At 39.1% G+C, this 15,705-nt stretch overlaps 2 protein-coding genes across 6 annotated transcripts in view; both read left to right on the forward strand.

The window, feature by feature from the left end:
• Positions 1-5,133, forward strand: part of CSDE1 (cold shock domain containing E1) — a 40,197-nt gene extending 35,064 nt beyond the window's left edge. For 3 of the 4 annotated variants that reach the window (XM_034990230.1, XM_034990231.1, XM_034990233.1), the window contains 4 exons: positions 1,497-1,675; positions 2,405-2,568; positions 3,321-3,453; positions 3,814-5,133. In XM_034990230.1, coding sequence (XP_034846121.1) covers positions 1,497-1,675; positions 2,405-2,568; positions 3,321-3,453; positions 3,814-3,861 — 524 coding nt within the window. In that variant the 3' untranslated portion in view covers positions 3,862-5,133. The remainder of the gene's footprint in view (positions 1-1,496; positions 1,676-2,404; positions 2,569-3,320; positions 3,454-3,813) is intronic. The other variant, XM_034990232.1, reaches the window with a different exon arrangement.
• A 136-nt stretch (positions 5,134-5,269) lies between these two features.
• Positions 5,270-15,347, forward strand: NRAS (NRAS proto-oncogene, GTPase). Of its 2 annotated transcripts, XM_034990234.1 has the most exons (7): positions 5,270-5,398; positions 5,900-6,027; positions 8,004-8,182; positions 10,377-10,536; positions 11,091-11,214; positions 11,765-11,806; positions 11,914-15,347. In XM_034990234.1, exons 2-5 carry the CDS (start codon positions 5,917-5,919, stop codon positions 11,208-11,210), a joined length of 570 nt encoding a protein of 189 aa, XP_034846125.1. In that variant the 5' UTR covers positions 5,270-5,398; positions 5,900-5,916; the 3' UTR covers positions 11,211-11,214; positions 11,765-11,806; positions 11,914-15,347. The 2 variants fall into 2 exon arrangements, with proteins under 2 accessions (XP_034846125.1, XP_034846126.1); XM_034990235.1 differs by lacking the exon at positions 5,270-5,398 and having other exon boundaries at positions 5,598-6,027.
• Positions 15,348-15,705: the final 358 nt, after the last annotated feature.

Raw genomic sequence — 15,705 nt, forward strand, 5'->3', positions numbered from 1 at the left:
ATGGTAGTTATTAGTATTAACACAGCTACATCAGACCAGCTGTCTCTAATCCTTCTGCATGACTTTATCTGTTGGAAGTGTATCCAAAAGTTTGTGGTTCCTGTATGTTTGAAAAGAAAACCTTCACTTACCCTATAATCAATGAAGAGAATTGTTAAAAGCATTTCCAATTCTGAAGCTGCTTCTTCCACCTGATGGTTTTCTCTTCGTTTTTGTTGATTCGGTGGCTTCACCATCCAAGCGAACTGATAAGCAGCTAAACCTTTGGCATGGTTTTTAATTCCTAGCCTGCACTGACCTCCAGCCAACGTTTTTTATTTACTCTTAATTTTTCTTACTTATTTGTTCGTTTATTTTTTAAATTTAAGTAGGTTCCACACACCCAGCGTGGAGCCCAATGCAGGGCTTGAACTCACGACCCTGAGATCCAGACCTGAGCTGAGATCGAGTCGATGCTTAACCGACTGAGCCCCCCCCCCCCCCCCGGGCGCCCCAGCCAACTTTTTTACTCTAGGGAAGAGCTCTACAAAAATATGGTGGCTTGTTTCTGAAAGAAAGTTTTCTTGAAACAGTCATAGCCATTCATTTATATATTGTCTTTGGTTGCTTTCTGAGTACATCAGCAAAGTTGAGTAGTTGTAACAGAAAATGTTTACTGTTTTTTAAGAAAAAGTATGCTGAGCTCTGAACTGAGACAAGTACCTGTTGGTTTGAGGGAGCCACAGTCAGAACAAAGAAAAGATGTAGAATGCCAAAGAAATTTATCCACATTGTTTTTGCCTGTTCCTGACTGAATGCCCAATTAGGTGTGGGTCAGAAATATTTTTGACTGGTTGGCTCACATTGTGAACTCAGGAAGAAGATAATCCAGTGGATCATGTTAGCAACCCATTCTGCTTAAAACACCCAAATATTTAGGTAATGAGGTTGTGAGTGATAGTGTTATTTTTAATTTTGTAAGTGTAGTTTAAAACTTTATTGGGAGGGGCACCTGGGTGGCTCAGTCGTTAAGCGTCTGCCTTCGGCTCAGGTCATGATCCCTAGGGTTCTGGGATCGAGTCCCACATAGGGCTCCCTGCTCGGTGGGAAGCCTGCTTCTCCCTCTGCCACTCCTCCCACTTGTGTTCCCTCTCTCGCTGTCGGATAAATAAAAAAAATTTTTTAAAAAAAAAATTAAAACTTTATTAGGGGTACCTGGCTAGCTCCGTTTGAAGAGCATACGACTCTTGATCTCAGGGTAGTGAATTTGAGCCCCACATTGGATATAGAGATTACTGAAAAAAATAAAACTGTTCGTTAGCTAGTGAAGTACTGCAAGTTCTCACTTGTTTTCATGATAGTATTTCATTGAAGCTTTATGGTAGAATTTCTCAGGTATAAAAATCTAGGAACATAATACATTTTTAGCAATTTACTTAAAAATTTATTAGGACCGTCAGCATAGGACTGTTGTGAAATACTAGTTTTTAGACTTTGTACGTAATTTCTCCTTACAGGGGATATGAAAGGTGAGGTCTATCCATTTGGCATAGTTGGGATGGCCAACAAAGGGGATTGCCTGCAGAAAGGGGAGAGTGTCAAGTTCCAGTTATGTGTCTTGGGCCAAAATGCACAGACTATGGCCTACAACATCACACCCCTGCGTAGGGCCACAGTGGAGTGTGTGAAGGATCAGGTAAGTGGTAGTATCTCTGGATCTGAACTTGATCCTTTTATGAGTTGGTAAACAAGTGTTAACCAAAACCTTGAAATTTTTTCAGCCAAGGAAGAACCATCAATATTCACCTTGGTTTTTATTTCTGCTCCACCCTTTTTTCACTGATTTGAGGTAGCTTGTAAAAATATGAAGAAAACCACATGAAGAAAATGGTGATATGAGCAAAAAGAAAGTTAAGAGTATTACTGATAACTAACATTACATGACAGGGAAAATAAGTTTGGAGTGAGATTTTTCAGAAGAGAAAGACTGTAAGATTTTGTGTACTTTAGCTCAGAGCTGCTTTTGCAGGCCACACAAAGCAAGCAAGCATGTGTGAAAGTGTTCATAAAATACATTTAGGGCAAACAAAACTATTCCTCATATTGAGATCTCAGTATAATTTTTTGCTTAATTCAAAAGCTCCATATACTATATGAAGACACAAAGCGACCTTTGTTTCAGTCAGGCTATGATAGATTGAATAGCAGTGATTTCAAAGATAGATTTCTTCCCTGACAAGTTTTTCGGACCCATATGCTTTTACTTTCTAGCACAGGCAGCTAAACTGGAGCATCAGCATTAATACCATGTTTTATAAATCAGCTTCTAGTTAGGGTCAGGCATTGTGCTTCATTTAGAGTGAGGTACTTTTCCCCCTTGTAATGTGTCCTTTTTTTTTCTTTTCCCCCTTCCCTCTTCCCCCAGTTTGGCTTCATTAATTATGAAGTAGGAGATAGCAAGAAGCTCTTTTTCCATGTGAAAGAAGTTCAAGATGGCATTGAGCTACAGGCTGGAGATGAGGTGGAATTCTCAGTGATTCTTAATCAGCGCACTGGCAAGTGCAGCGCTTGTAATGTTTGGCGAGTCTGGTGAGTTTGTTGTTGTTGGGCTGGTAAACTCCCTGGACTGTCTTTAAACTTCCATAAACTCTGGTTTATCACACTTCTTCACTTTTTCATCACTGCTTTTTTTAATCCTGCCACTTTCTGGTTATTTCTTGATCCTTCCTGTGTCTTTTTTTACCTTGAGTCTTTTCATTGTCTAAATTTTGAAGTCTTTTCAGTCTGGCCCCATGAAATATTAATTGGGTACTTTCTATGTATTAGAACTTAACTATAATAAGATTATGTAGTCCTGTTCTTAAAGGATTCTGTTTAGCTTTTTCTTCCATTAAGCCATTTATATGCTGCTTAAAATTCTAATTTATAGTTTAGCAATACTGTCTCTGCTTTTTTAAAGGTTTTAAATCCGTAACATTACCATGAAAGGAGCTGGGAGTCTCTTGAAATATTTCTTCATATTTAACTTTTCTAAGGTTTTTCACATCCACTACCTCATTTTATGTGTCTATGGAACTGGTTTTTCTAGTTGCAGACCAGTCCAGGGATGACCCTCACCCAAATGATTCTTCCAGTTCCTCCATAGTAATAAACCTTGAGTTGGGAATAAAACATAAACAAACTTGTCTGTCCTGTCTTGCTAGCTAGCTGGCTAGATGAGGCAAGAGTTGTCCCCTCATTAAAACTGAGTCATTTGGGTAGTTAGAAAACCTACTCCTCTGCAGGTACTTGCTTTCTTCGCACCAAGAGTTGTTTCTTCTCACCTCTTGACTTCATTACAGCGAGGGCCCCAAGGCTGTTGCAGCTCCACGACCTGATAGGTTGGTCAATCGCTTGAAGAACATAACCCTGGATGATGCCAGTGCTCCTCGCCTAATGGTTCTTCGTCAACCAAGGGGACCAGATAACTCAATGGTATGAGAGCATACAAGGTTTTGGGGTGGGTAGGGACAGCTGACAGACCAGTATGCTACTCAGGGTCCTATTTCGGCATAGCTCAGAGCTTAATGAAGCAGGCAACTTCAGGATTCTCTTTCAACATTCAGTAGGCTTATAGTTAGTTAAAACTCCCTACACATTGGTTCAGCCCCTAACAAAGGTTGCTCACAGTAAGAAGCACATTTCTTGGTCTTCCTGATCTTTTGGTAGATTTTAGGTAGTAGATCAGGAGGGCTTACTATGAATTTCCTCCTCTGGGAAAGAAAGACGGTGGTGGTTACAATGATTGAAAGTAATGCCTTTATAGTAATTAACTGCAATTTCACTTCTTTTCAGGGATTTGGTGCAGAAAGAAAGATCCGTCAAGCTGGTGTCCTTGACTAACCACATCCACAAAGCACATCATTAATCCACTATGATCAAGTTGGGGGGATTCTGGTGAAGGGTTCTGAATATCTCCCTCTTCATCCCTCCCAAAATCTGGAATACTTATTCTCTTGAGCTATTACACCAGTTTTAACACCTTCCTCGTGTTATGTTTAAAAAAATAAATAAATTTAAGAAAACCATTTTAAAATTATGCACAGTTGCAGCCTGGAAAACTTAAGGTGGCGCCTTATAGTATCAATTTTAGGAGCTTTATTTGGTGCATTTAACGCAACTGGTAATTGCAAACTCCACTTCGCCTGTGTAAGTGAAAAATATAGACTGTTATCTTGTTGGCTCTATGAAATTCTGCACTTGGTATTTAGCATATACTCTACCTTCATTACTATCTGGCAAGATGTTCTGCCTTAGCACTCAGTTGCGTTCTTTTCCTTTTCTTTCCTGTTCATTATGCTTTAATCCTGAGGACCATATGAAGGTAGAATATATTTAAAATTACAAAAATTATAAAAATTTGTATAGGCAAACCATTTCCTTAAGTTGGTGGCCAAATGTTAAAATGTTATTTTTCATATCATTTATAATCTTGTCACAGTCCACTTAACGAAGTTTGGTTAGATTTCAGTGAAAATTATCTTCCAGAGTAGTTTCTTTTTTCCTGGGATTGGGGAGGGGGGTAATTTTACTACAATTAGTATGTATGGTGCAGAATTTCATGCAAATGAGGTGTGCCAGCAGTGTGGTAATTTAATCGTATTTAAAGAAAAACAAAACAAAAAAAGACGAATGCACAAACTTGCTGCTGCTTAGATAACTGCAGCTTCTAGGACCCAGTTTCTTTTACTGATTTAAAAACAAAACAAAACAAAAAAAAATAAAAAAGTTGTGCCTGAAATGAATCTTGTTTTTTTTATAAGTAGCCGCCTGGTTCCTGTGTCCTGTGAAATACAGGCACTTGGCCCTTGGTGTAGCTTCTATTCAACTTTATATCACGGGAACGGATTGGTCTGATTTCTTGGCCCTCATCTTGAATTGGCCACATCCAGGGTCCCTGGCCAGTGGACTTCATGAAGGCTTTGTCTAGGATGACAAGGGCAGCTCAGGGGATGTGGGGGAGGGCGCTTTTATCTTCCCCGTTGTCGTTTGAGGTTTTGATCTTCTCTGGGTAAAGAGGCCGTTTATCTTTGTAAACACAAAACATTTTTGCTTTCTCCAGTTTTCTGTTAATGGCGAAAGAATGGAAGCGAATAAAGTTTTACTGATTTTTGAGACTCTAGCACCTAGCGCTTTCATTTTTGAAACGTCCTGTGTGGGAGGGGCGGGGCTGGGCGCGGCCCGCCGCGTGACTCCTGGGTCGGGGGCCCACGTGGCCGGGGCGGGGACTCGGGCGCCCGGGGCGCCGACTGATTACGTAGCGGGCGGGGCCGGAAGTGCCGCTCCCTAGTGGGGGCTGTTCATGGCGGTTCCGGGGTCTCCAACATTTTTCCCAGTTGTGGTCCTAAATCCTTCGGAAGCGGAGGCAGCGGAGCTTGAGGTAAGGCTCTGTGGTGTGTAGCGTTCGTCTTTGGCGCATACAGGCGCCTCCTTGTTGTCCGGAATCGAACGGAGTCTGCAGGCTGGAGACAAAGGCCGTTCGGCGGGGGTCCTTCGTTTTGAGCCCTACGGGGGAGATCTTTGGGGGCTGGCGGGGGTGTAAGATGAGGGTACGGCCCGGAGGCCGCCCCACCGGAGCTGAGGAGACTTGAGGGAGGAGTAGGAAGAGGGGTTTCCTTTACCTTAGGCTGAGGGCGGGGCCCACGGACTGTTGAAAAATAGAGCAGGGTGGGGGTAGCCAGGCGACTAACCATAATTCTGAGGCCTGCAGTAACCTGCGAATGTTCTTGTACTCCTGAATCACTTTGAGAACCGAGTGGAGGGTCACGTGTATGAAACCGATACATTTCAAACTCAGGCTTTAGTTACTATTGATTATAGAAGGCTTTGAAGTACTGTAGTTGTGGCTCTCCCATTAAACCTAATTGCTGCTTTCCCACAGGTTCTTGCTGGTGTGAAATGACTGAGTACAAACTGGTGGTGGTTGGAGCAGGTGGTGTCGGGAAAAGCGCATTGACAATCCAGCTAATCCAGAACCACTTTGTAGATGAGTATGATCCCACCATAGAGGTGAGGCCCAGTGGTAGTGCGCTGACCCTACCTCTGGCTTTTGGTCCACCCTTACACCTGTCCTTCAGCTGTTCTTTAGCTAAAGGAATAATCAAGAGAGAAAGTGAAAGTTATTTGGGGTACTGCGTTCAGTAACACAGTAACGAAGCTTTCCATGTTTGTGGAGAAGAGTTCATTTTTATTAGCTGCTGAAGTTTTTTTCTAAAAAACTGACAATAGTTCAGTAAACTTTTGCATACTCACTGTTGAACTCCTATGACAGCTCTATTAAGCACAGGCCATAGGAAGAGTGACTGAATAATAGGATGGAGATAAAGGATTCAAAGATCTAGGTGTTCTTCAATTTTAATTAGCTGGCTGAAGCAGCTGAGACTGGGCTGGAGTAGAATATGAGATTTTGAGTCACCGCCTAGATTTCTTTCACTCCCTGTTTGCTGTTTACTTAGTTATGTTATGTTGAGCAAATCACTTAAACTCTCTGAGCTTCGTTTTCCTCATCTATTAAATTACCATAAACATGTCCTGCCTATCAACACAGCGATGTTGAAAAAAATCAGTGTAAGTTTTTTTTGTGAGTTCATGTTATAAATTGGCTTGAATAATGGCATCTAAGGTCCTTTAAATAAAAGGTTTTGTTTATTCAGTTTAGAAATGTCTGACTAGAGATTATTTTATTTTAATCCACACCCTGGTCTTCCTGCCCCCACCCCCAGCCACTGAGTGTTTAATGGAAGCTAACTAACATAGCCATTATTAAAAATTAGTCATTAGTCCTTGCTTAACAGCTTTAGTATTAATAGTTAGAACCTTTTAATATTTTTCTGAATTTTATTTACTGAAGGATAATGTACATACAGTAAAATACAAAAATGGTATATCTACAGCCCGGTGACTTAAAAATTTGTATATACTTATGTAACCACCACTCAGAAATATAGACCGTTTCCAGTGCCCCAGAGTGTTCGACCATGCCACTTTCCAGTCAGTAAACCCCACCCTGCCAGGAAATAACCACTTCTCTGACTTCTGTTACTGTAAATTAGTTTGACTAAAACCTATCTTTATAATTTTAATTGTACTCATTTCCTCGGAACATTCATAGACTTAATCATATTTCATGCTTCAAGTAAGTTTTGGCAATGCGAGTTCTATGTTAATTTGAAAGTATATTACAGTCCCACAATGAAGTTGAGTTACAGAGGCACTGATCAATGAACTGGGAAACCAAGTCACATTCTGTTTCTGGAGCCAGATCTTTACCAAGTGTGATGGGTTATTTTCTTTGAACTGAATTCCCAAAACATAAATATTAAAATACAAGTAAAATTTTTGCCTTAGAGCCAAATTAAAAACTTTTAAAATATAAATATATGTGATTATGCATGTTTTTCCTCATGAGGAATTATAACTGTATACCTTGTTTGGGATATTTAGGAATTTGATTCAGGAATATTTCCCAAAGGTAAAATTTCACCATGATGAGAAAAATATATTTGTGTTATAATCTTGTCTGAAATAAAAATTATTTGTGTATTTAGTCATAAACACAAATGACACTGTATCCAGGGCCAGGTATAATTGGTGGAGGTATGTTTAGAACTTTAAATGTACAATAAACAAGTAAGAAAAGTCTAGTTCATACCTTAGTAAAATACACTGTGAAACCTAATCTCTAGTCTAACTGCAGTAGAGCTGTCTTTTGAATTACCGCACTTTTTCTCTCTTTCCCAGGAACAGAGTGACCACATTTTCCTTTCTGCAGGCGTATAGGATTTGGGGCTTTTTTTCGTAGGGTGACATTAAGTACTTTCTGTTTGTGATTATATATGAGGAGTTTGAGGGACAAACCAGAGAGATGGAAATAAACTTAGGTAGGAGCTTATCTGACCTTGGCAATAGCATTGCATTCCCTATGGTTTCTAATAAAAATGAAATCTTCCTCTCTCCCTGCCATCCCCCACCCTCCGCACCCCCAGGATTCTTACCGAAAGCAGGTGGTTATAGACGGTGAAACCTGTCTGTTGGACATACTGGATACAGCTGGTCAAGAGGAGTACAGTGCCATGAGAGACCAATACATGAGGACAGGCGAAGGCTTCCTCTGTGTATTTGCCATCAATAATAGCAAATCATTTGCAGATATTAACCTCTACAGGTACTAGGAACATTATTTTTTCTGAAAGGATGATCTATAAGTGTATTCTGAAGCTTTGTGGGGGGATGAGGATACCACACTAGGGAAGATAGCGTTTTTAATTATGAGAAGAGTTGGTTTCACATGGTTTAACATTGAGGTTTGGGATTATAACTGAAAGTTAATATTGGAATTTATTTTATATAATACACCATGGCTAGAACGTGTGATGATATGTAAATGAAGCTTGCTAATGGGATGATTCAGAACCAGAGGTGGTGGTATGAGAGATCACACAGGAATTTCAGAGAGGAAAACATGTCTGAGAAAGAGTCATCAGTAAGTCATAGAAGAGAGAAGATGATAGGAAGAAACGAATGGGGAGTAGATAAAGAGGAAGGATGGTCTTTCTCAGTAGAACCATAAAGTTTCAAAGCTCAATCAAACCATAAAAAATTCTAGTACAACATCCTTGTTTTACGGAATCAGAAGTAGAGCTGCAGAAAGTGATTTTTTTAGGTTTTTGGAGTCATGGTTGTTACTAGTAGCAGATCCAGGCCCAAAAACCCAGGACTCCTTTTTCTTAGCTCCATGTTCTTTGAGCAGAGTAATACAACAGGTTGAAACTTGGCTCCATCATCTGTTACCCATGGGACTTTGGGGCAAACTACCAAATGTCTGTGCCTCAGTTTCCTTATCAGTAATATGGAGAGAATAGTACCTACCAAAAGTTATTTTGAAAATTAAACAAGTTAATAAACATGTTAATCACCCAGAAAAGTTCCTATCACGTAGTCAACGCTATGCAGATGTTCTTCCTACGGCCTGCAGTCCTGGATTGTGCTCCATCCATACGATGATGTCTGCTCGCAGAAACAAGCTAGTCCAAAACTGACTTCGGTGGGGTTTTTTTCCATCTAAACCTGCTCTACTTTCCATCTGCTCTCTGGAAATAATAGCAATATGTAATAAAATGTCCAACACTTGTCAAGCATCTGATATTTGTTGAATTTCCAGAAGTCGTTTTTCCTCTTAGGCTGTCTTGTCTTACATTATGCTTTAAAATTGGCCACTGCTTGGCACCTGGGTGGGTCAGATGGTTAAGCGTCTGCCTTGGGCTCAGGTCATAATCTCAGGGTCCTAGGATCGAGCCCCCTGTCGGCTTCCCGCTCAGAGGGGAGTCTGCTTCTCCCTCTCCCTCTGCCTCTCCCCCTGCTTGTGTGCTCTCTCTCTCTCTCTCTCATGAATAAATAAAATCTTAAAAAAAAAATAGGCCACTGCCATTACAGCAAAGGTCAGTGCTGCAGACAGCCAGTGTGACATGGGTTCAGCACATGACTTCGTGTGTGATCTGGGGCTAGGGTCGGGAGTGGTGCTGTGCCGTATGGTGGCCCCAGCCTTGTGTGCTTATTTCAGTTAAAGTTAAATAAAACTGAAAAATCAGTTCCTTGACCACATAGCAACTGACTTCTCAAGTGTCCGGTAGCTACATATGACTAGCGGATATAGTTGGACAGCACGGATGGAGAACCTTTCCATCATCGTGAAAAGTTTTATTGGACAGTATTCGTCAAGAAAATCTAGAGCAATTGTTTCCAAACTGCTGTGTGCTGTGTCTTCTGTGTCTCTGAAGGGAGTGCTGTAAGTTGGGAGTTCCAGATCCTTCAGTCCCCTTTAGTAAGAGCAGGTCTGGTGTTTTCTGTTTTGTATCTTGGACTTCCAGCTATGATACTGTTGGAAGAAAATGTCTGGACACCACCCACCTAGAGAAGTGTCTGTCTTTCATTAAATACTGTCACTCTCAAGAAAACCTCAAAAAGTTGTTTTGAGGCACTAAGCTTTACTTTTTATACTTCAGATCCTAATCTAGAGTGTGATTTCAAGTTGCCAATTAAATCTGGAGCCACGCTCTTTAGTGAATCAAGGAGCCTAACAAGGGTATGTGTCAAAAGATAGAATTGCCATCCATTTCCACTGGAAGGTGAACCAATACTTGGCTTCCCTGTGGCTGCTGCATTAAGTCTAAGCCAGTCTACCTAGTATGCGTGGTCTTTTATATTTAGTGGGGGGATAAGTGAAACTCCATACTAGAAGCTAATAGGGCTAGATAAAAGTCATTAGAACCTTTTTTATTCTAGCCGCTCATTCCTTCCTAAAGACCTACTCTTAGGTTATGATAACATACTCCTTTCTTTTTTTTTTTTTTTTTTTTTAGGGAACAGATTAAGCGAGTAAAAGATTCAGATGATGTACCTATGGTACTAGTAGGAAATAAGTGTGATTTGCCAACAAGGACAGTGGACACAAAACAAGCCCACGAACTGGCCAAGAGTTATGGGATTCCATTCATTGAAACCTCAGCCAAGACCAGACAGGTATAGCAGAGCTTTGAGCATCTGGCAAGGGTTTGTTTAATGCAGAGAAGTTTGACTGCAAGAAATAGGAGCCGCATTCTTTGTTGTTATGGATTTTCGATATTCTATTTTTTTAATCTTCAGTTTAAACCCAAAATGAGCTGATGAATATTCTGCTGTGGCACTTTACTCCCACCTTAACATGCTACTATTACTAAATATTACTAAAATGAGGACCCTTGATTAAAGATAAGTACAAACATTAGACCTTCCTCCATCAACACCAGCCAGTGTTTTGGGCTTTAGCTCTGCTGAATGGAATCTTTAGATCTGGTAGTTCTGTATGTCCCACGTTACCCATTTTTCTGTGCTTGAACGTTATTTTTGCAGAATATGCCATTTGTGTATCAGCCTGTTGATGTGATTCAGTAGGAATGCTAAGTTTGGTATTCTCTTCCTAAATCACCCTATTTCATCAGCTTGTTGGAATTTTAAATCCACTAAAGAAGTACAAATGAGAGAGCTTACAACTTGGATTGTGTCTATTAAGCCATCCTTATCATGTTCTTTTGTAGGGTGTCGAAGATGCCTTTTACACACTGGTAAGAGAAATACGTCAGTACCGAATGAAGAAACTCAACAGCAATGATGATGGAACTCAAGGTTGTATGGGGTTACCGTGTGTGGTGATGTAACAAGGTGAGCATGTGGTCTCCTGACATAATTATAAATTTTGTTATTTAGCATCAGGCAAGTTGGAGGAGATTGCTGTTATTTTTTCTGTACACTTATAAAATATTTTCCTTATGGCACCTTTTCTGAGGGTACTGAAGTCTAAAATGTTTTTAACGCATTTAAGTAGACTACACCTGGGTGGCTCAGTTGGTTAAGCAATCTGCCTTCGGCTCAGGTCATGATCCCAGGGTCCTGGGATCAAGCCCCACATCAGGCTCCCTGCTTAACAGGGAGCCTGCTTCTCCCTCTCCCTCTGCATGCCGCTCCACCTACTTGTGCATGTTCTCTCCCTCTCTCTTTCTGTCCCTGACAAATAAATAAATAAATAAAAGCTTAAAAAAATAATAAAGCATTTAAGTATTTTATAGACATTATTACACTTTCAATAATATTAGAAACTAGAAGGTATTATTATGAAAAGTACAAATACCGTACCATATTTTTGGCACTGATTAGGAGTTTGAAGAATCACTACATCAAAACTCATGACATGGTGTGTGTTCTTTTCTTATAGATACTTTTAAAGTTCTAGCATCAGAAAAGAGCCACTGTCAAGGTAGGACAAGTTTGGAAATGAATATGTTATCGTTCGTGTTGATTTCTTGACCTTGTTTTTCTTACATTTTCTATATGCCACTTATACAAATTCTGTCTTTATTTTAGCTGCACTGACACCCTGGTCCTGACTTCCCTGGAGGAGAAGTATTCCTGTTGCTATCTTCAGTCTCACAAAGAAGCTCCTGCTACTTCCCCAACTCTCAGTAGATCAGTACAATATTCTCTATTTGAGAAGTTCTCTGAATAACTACCTCCTCACTTGGTTGTCTGACCAGAGAAATGAACCTCTTGTTACTCCCCACTGTTTTTCCACCCTGGGTTCTCCCCCAACACACACAAACAAACCTCTGCCATCCCAGGTTTTTCATCTGAAAAGTAATTCATGCTCTGAAACAGAGAACCAAACTTGTAGACATGAAATTCTGTAGGAAACAATGTCTTGAGCTCTAAAGTAGCAACTGCTGGTGACTTTTTTTTTTTTCCTTTTTATTGTTGAACTTGGAACTATGATGGTTTTTGGAGAAATGTCATAAATTACTGTTTTGCTGAGAATATAGTTAAGTTGCCATTTGGTTTGTTTATAGTATCATTGGCTATATTCTATAAATTGGCATCTCCTCTGCATTCATAAATTACACAAGTGAATACTGACTTTTGAGTCTATCCTAGTGTTCTTGACTTTCACATAATTAAATCTAACTCGCAGCAAAGTGCCTTTTTTTTTTTAGGAGTGGTTTGTAGACTTGATTTATAATATTTCAGTGGAATAGATGTCTCAAAAATCATTATACATGGAAATGAATGTCTGAGATACATCTATGACCTGTCTACCTTTGAGGGAAAGACTTACCGATGTGATAGCAGATGCCATTTCTTACATGTATGAAGTTGGATTTCCAGAGACCTGATTTGGGTCTCTTCCAAGAGAAAGGTGAAACTGGAAACAATTATGAATAATTTCACTTAATTTTTACCTAATTTCTACTTTTTTGGGGGGGTGGGGCAGGGGGTAGGTTACCACTTACAAAGTGTATGCAATTTGTTTCTTCTAGCTTGCTGATAATGAACTTCCATTCATATTTAAATTTAGGGCATATCTGAAAGCTCTACATTTGCAGGTGTTTGAAATTGTAATAGCTGAATGTAGTTTTAATAGCTAAAATTAATGATTTTCAAGTCTCAGATGTATTAACAGACACATTTTCACTGTATATCATGGTATTTTAATGATATATATAATTGCCCTCATTCCCCTTCTCACCCCACCCTCTCCCTCGTCCCACCACAATGGCGGCTTGCTTATTTCAGTTGAGTAAAGCATGGTGCTGACAGACCTGGGTCACAGTTTCAAAACTTGAGCAAGCCAGTTAGCATCACAGAGAGAGAAATTCTTCCACGTTTGCTCATTGCACCAGTAACTCCAGCTAGTAGTTTTGCCAGATGTATACTGTTAGTCCTGCAAGGAAGGAAGAGGTCAGTTAGTACAAATCCTTCACCATGACTGGAAAAACTTGCCATCTTGAGGAGGGTCAGCCTAGAGGTTTTTATAAATAAAAGTATATAGACTGTTTTTAGCCATGTGGAAACTCTGAATTAAACCCAGTAATTTTTTTCATTATTTTGAGAATTTTGAATTTTTTATTTTCATTCTTTTGAGAAATTTATTTTGATGCCTCATCAAAATTTTTTAAAATTTTCTATATTGATAGTGTTCTTTGAAGGGTGCAAAACAGGATGTTGATGAATTAGTCTGTGCAAACCAGATAATAAGCTGATGAGTTTGTTCAGAACAAGAAGTCGCCTTTCTGTTGAAATTGCTGTTTGAGAAGGGAATGGAAAATAGAATCAGTTGTTAGTTATGAGGGTTGGAGGTAGGGCTTTTCCATTTGCAGATAATTTCATGGTAATTCTAGTGAAAATTAGACTTGGATAACTTCTGATAAAAGACTAGCTCCAAAATGGCCACTTTCTGTTCTTGTCTTCTGATGTGTAGATACTTACTGAGGTCCTCCATCTTCTAAAATGAGTTTTCCTTTAAGTAAACTCCACATTGCCTTGAAATGAATTCCGAAGAGGGGAAGAAACATAAGACTGTGCCCAGAGTGGAATAAACCCAGAGAGTTGTGTTCCTTTGCGTTAATGTTTTAGAGAGCTTTCACATACTGTCAACACCTGTAAACAAACTCTGCTGCTGTGTTTGTGCTCCTGTGGAACACCGCTCTGTAATTTTCTCGAGGCTAGATTGAGGCTTGTCACTTCCATCCTTGTCATTGTCTTCCACCTCCTCCTCCTCTGCTCTGAGTGACAGTAGGACTCTTTTTTTTTTTTAATATCAAATTTAGGAAAAAAGATACTCATTTTAGCCCTTATATGGCTGTACCTTTAGTTTTTTCAAGTATGTTCTAAGCACAGATGTATATCTAAATGGGGCCAGAATTCAGACTTGACAATGTTCTATTATTTTAATAGCTTCTTAAGAAGTTACATGTAGGTGTGAATTTTGGCACAATAGAGTGACAAACTTACAGTTAAATGCTGAATAACTTCAGTTGGTGTGAAATAAAGTGTGGTTTTTAGAATATGTTTGTAATTGCTGAAAAGAATTCTAGTTTACCTCAAAATCTGAAAAGTCTCTTTCCCCCAGTCAAGTGCCTGGCCAGCTATTATGAATTACATACTACTTTATGTGTGTTTGTGTTTTAAAGGTTGCTCCTTCAAGAGTGTGAAAATGTTCTGTCTAAAGGCTACCATGCCTACCCTGTAAATGAAACTGTTAAGTGCTGTATTTGCTCCAGCAGCATACTCTAGAATGTTACTTGGTAATATAATATCGTACTTATTACAGTTTTCACTTTAGTGTAATAGGTAAAATTATTCTCAGTATGTATTTTAGTCGGCCCATGTTTAGTCTTTCATCATCCTTTAAACTGCTGTGAATTTTTTGTCATGACTTGAAAGCAAGGATAGAGAAACACTTTAAAAGAGATATTTTGGTTTTTTCCCATTCCAGAATTTGTGAGCATAATCATATTTTGCTTTACATTTACCGTCATGAACTCTCAAGCTGGCAGCTACAACCAAGAACCAAAAAATGGTGCATTCTGCTTCTTGTAATTCATCTCTGCTAATAAATTATAAGAAGTGAAGATAATTAATTAGGGAAAATATTTTATTTAGGTGATTTCTGTAAGCAAGGGACTATAATTGTACATTATTTTTCATCTTTGCTGTTTCTTTAAGCAGTCTAATGTGCCACAAAATTATTTTTAACGTTTTTCCTGTAAGAATTTTTTTAAAAGTGTTCTCATTGTCAGACTAGTTGTAGATATGTTTCAAAATATAACTGGTGATTCTTAAAGGCCCGAGAACTGACCTAAGAAGCAATTGTATGAATTCTACTCTGGAGGGAAGGGAGGATCTCAATGGAAATTGTATGACTTTTATATTTCTGTGCCATCAAATATAGGTGAAAATACCAATTGTGCAATTCTGCTGTTTAAACAGGAACTATTGGCCTCCTTGGCCCTAAATAAAAAGGGCTGATATTTTAAGTTGACTATTTTATTGTAAATTAATCCATCCTCATTTTTTAAAATTTGGTTGAATGTTTTTTTTGTTAAATGTTTAAAAAATAAAAACTGGAAGTTCTTTGCTTAGTCATAAGTCTTTTTTCCACTGAAGTGCCTTTATTGAAAGTTAATATCAATTTTAGACTTTTGGATGTGACATTTGGACAATGTTTGGAAGATCCAAGTTCCTTATTTTATCCCAATATAAAATATGTCAAAGCCTGCCTTTAATCTATTACCTTGGGGGTGATTCCTAGCCATGACCCATAGCTACATGCCAAATTCTAACATATTAATATGAAGTGCTTGAAACTATCTTTGGAAATCT

The sequence above is a fragment of the Mirounga leonina genome, unplaced genomic scaffold (assembly GCF_011800145.1).
Source record: "Mirounga leonina isolate KUSES-001 unplaced genomic scaffold, KU_Mleo_1.0 Mir_507, whole genome shotgun sequence".
In the NCBI taxonomy this organism is placed as follows: domain Eukaryota; kingdom Metazoa; phylum Chordata; class Mammalia; order Carnivora; family Phocidae; genus Mirounga; species Mirounga leonina.

Bases quoted from the DNA above. Each gene is read 5' to 3' on its own strand.
- NRAS (XM_034990234.1), top strand. From the start codon at position 5,917: ATGACTGAGTACAAACTGGTGGTGGTTGGAGCAGGTGGTGTCGGGAAA. The intron at 6,028-8,003 runs GTGAGGCCCAGT...CCGCACCCCCAG, and splicing joins AGTATGATCCCACCATAGAG to GATTCTTACCGAAAGCAGGT. The intron at 10,537-11,090 runs GTATAGCAGAGC...GTTCTTTTGTAG, and splicing joins CCTCAGCCAAGACCAGACAG to GGTGTCGAAGATGCCTTTTA.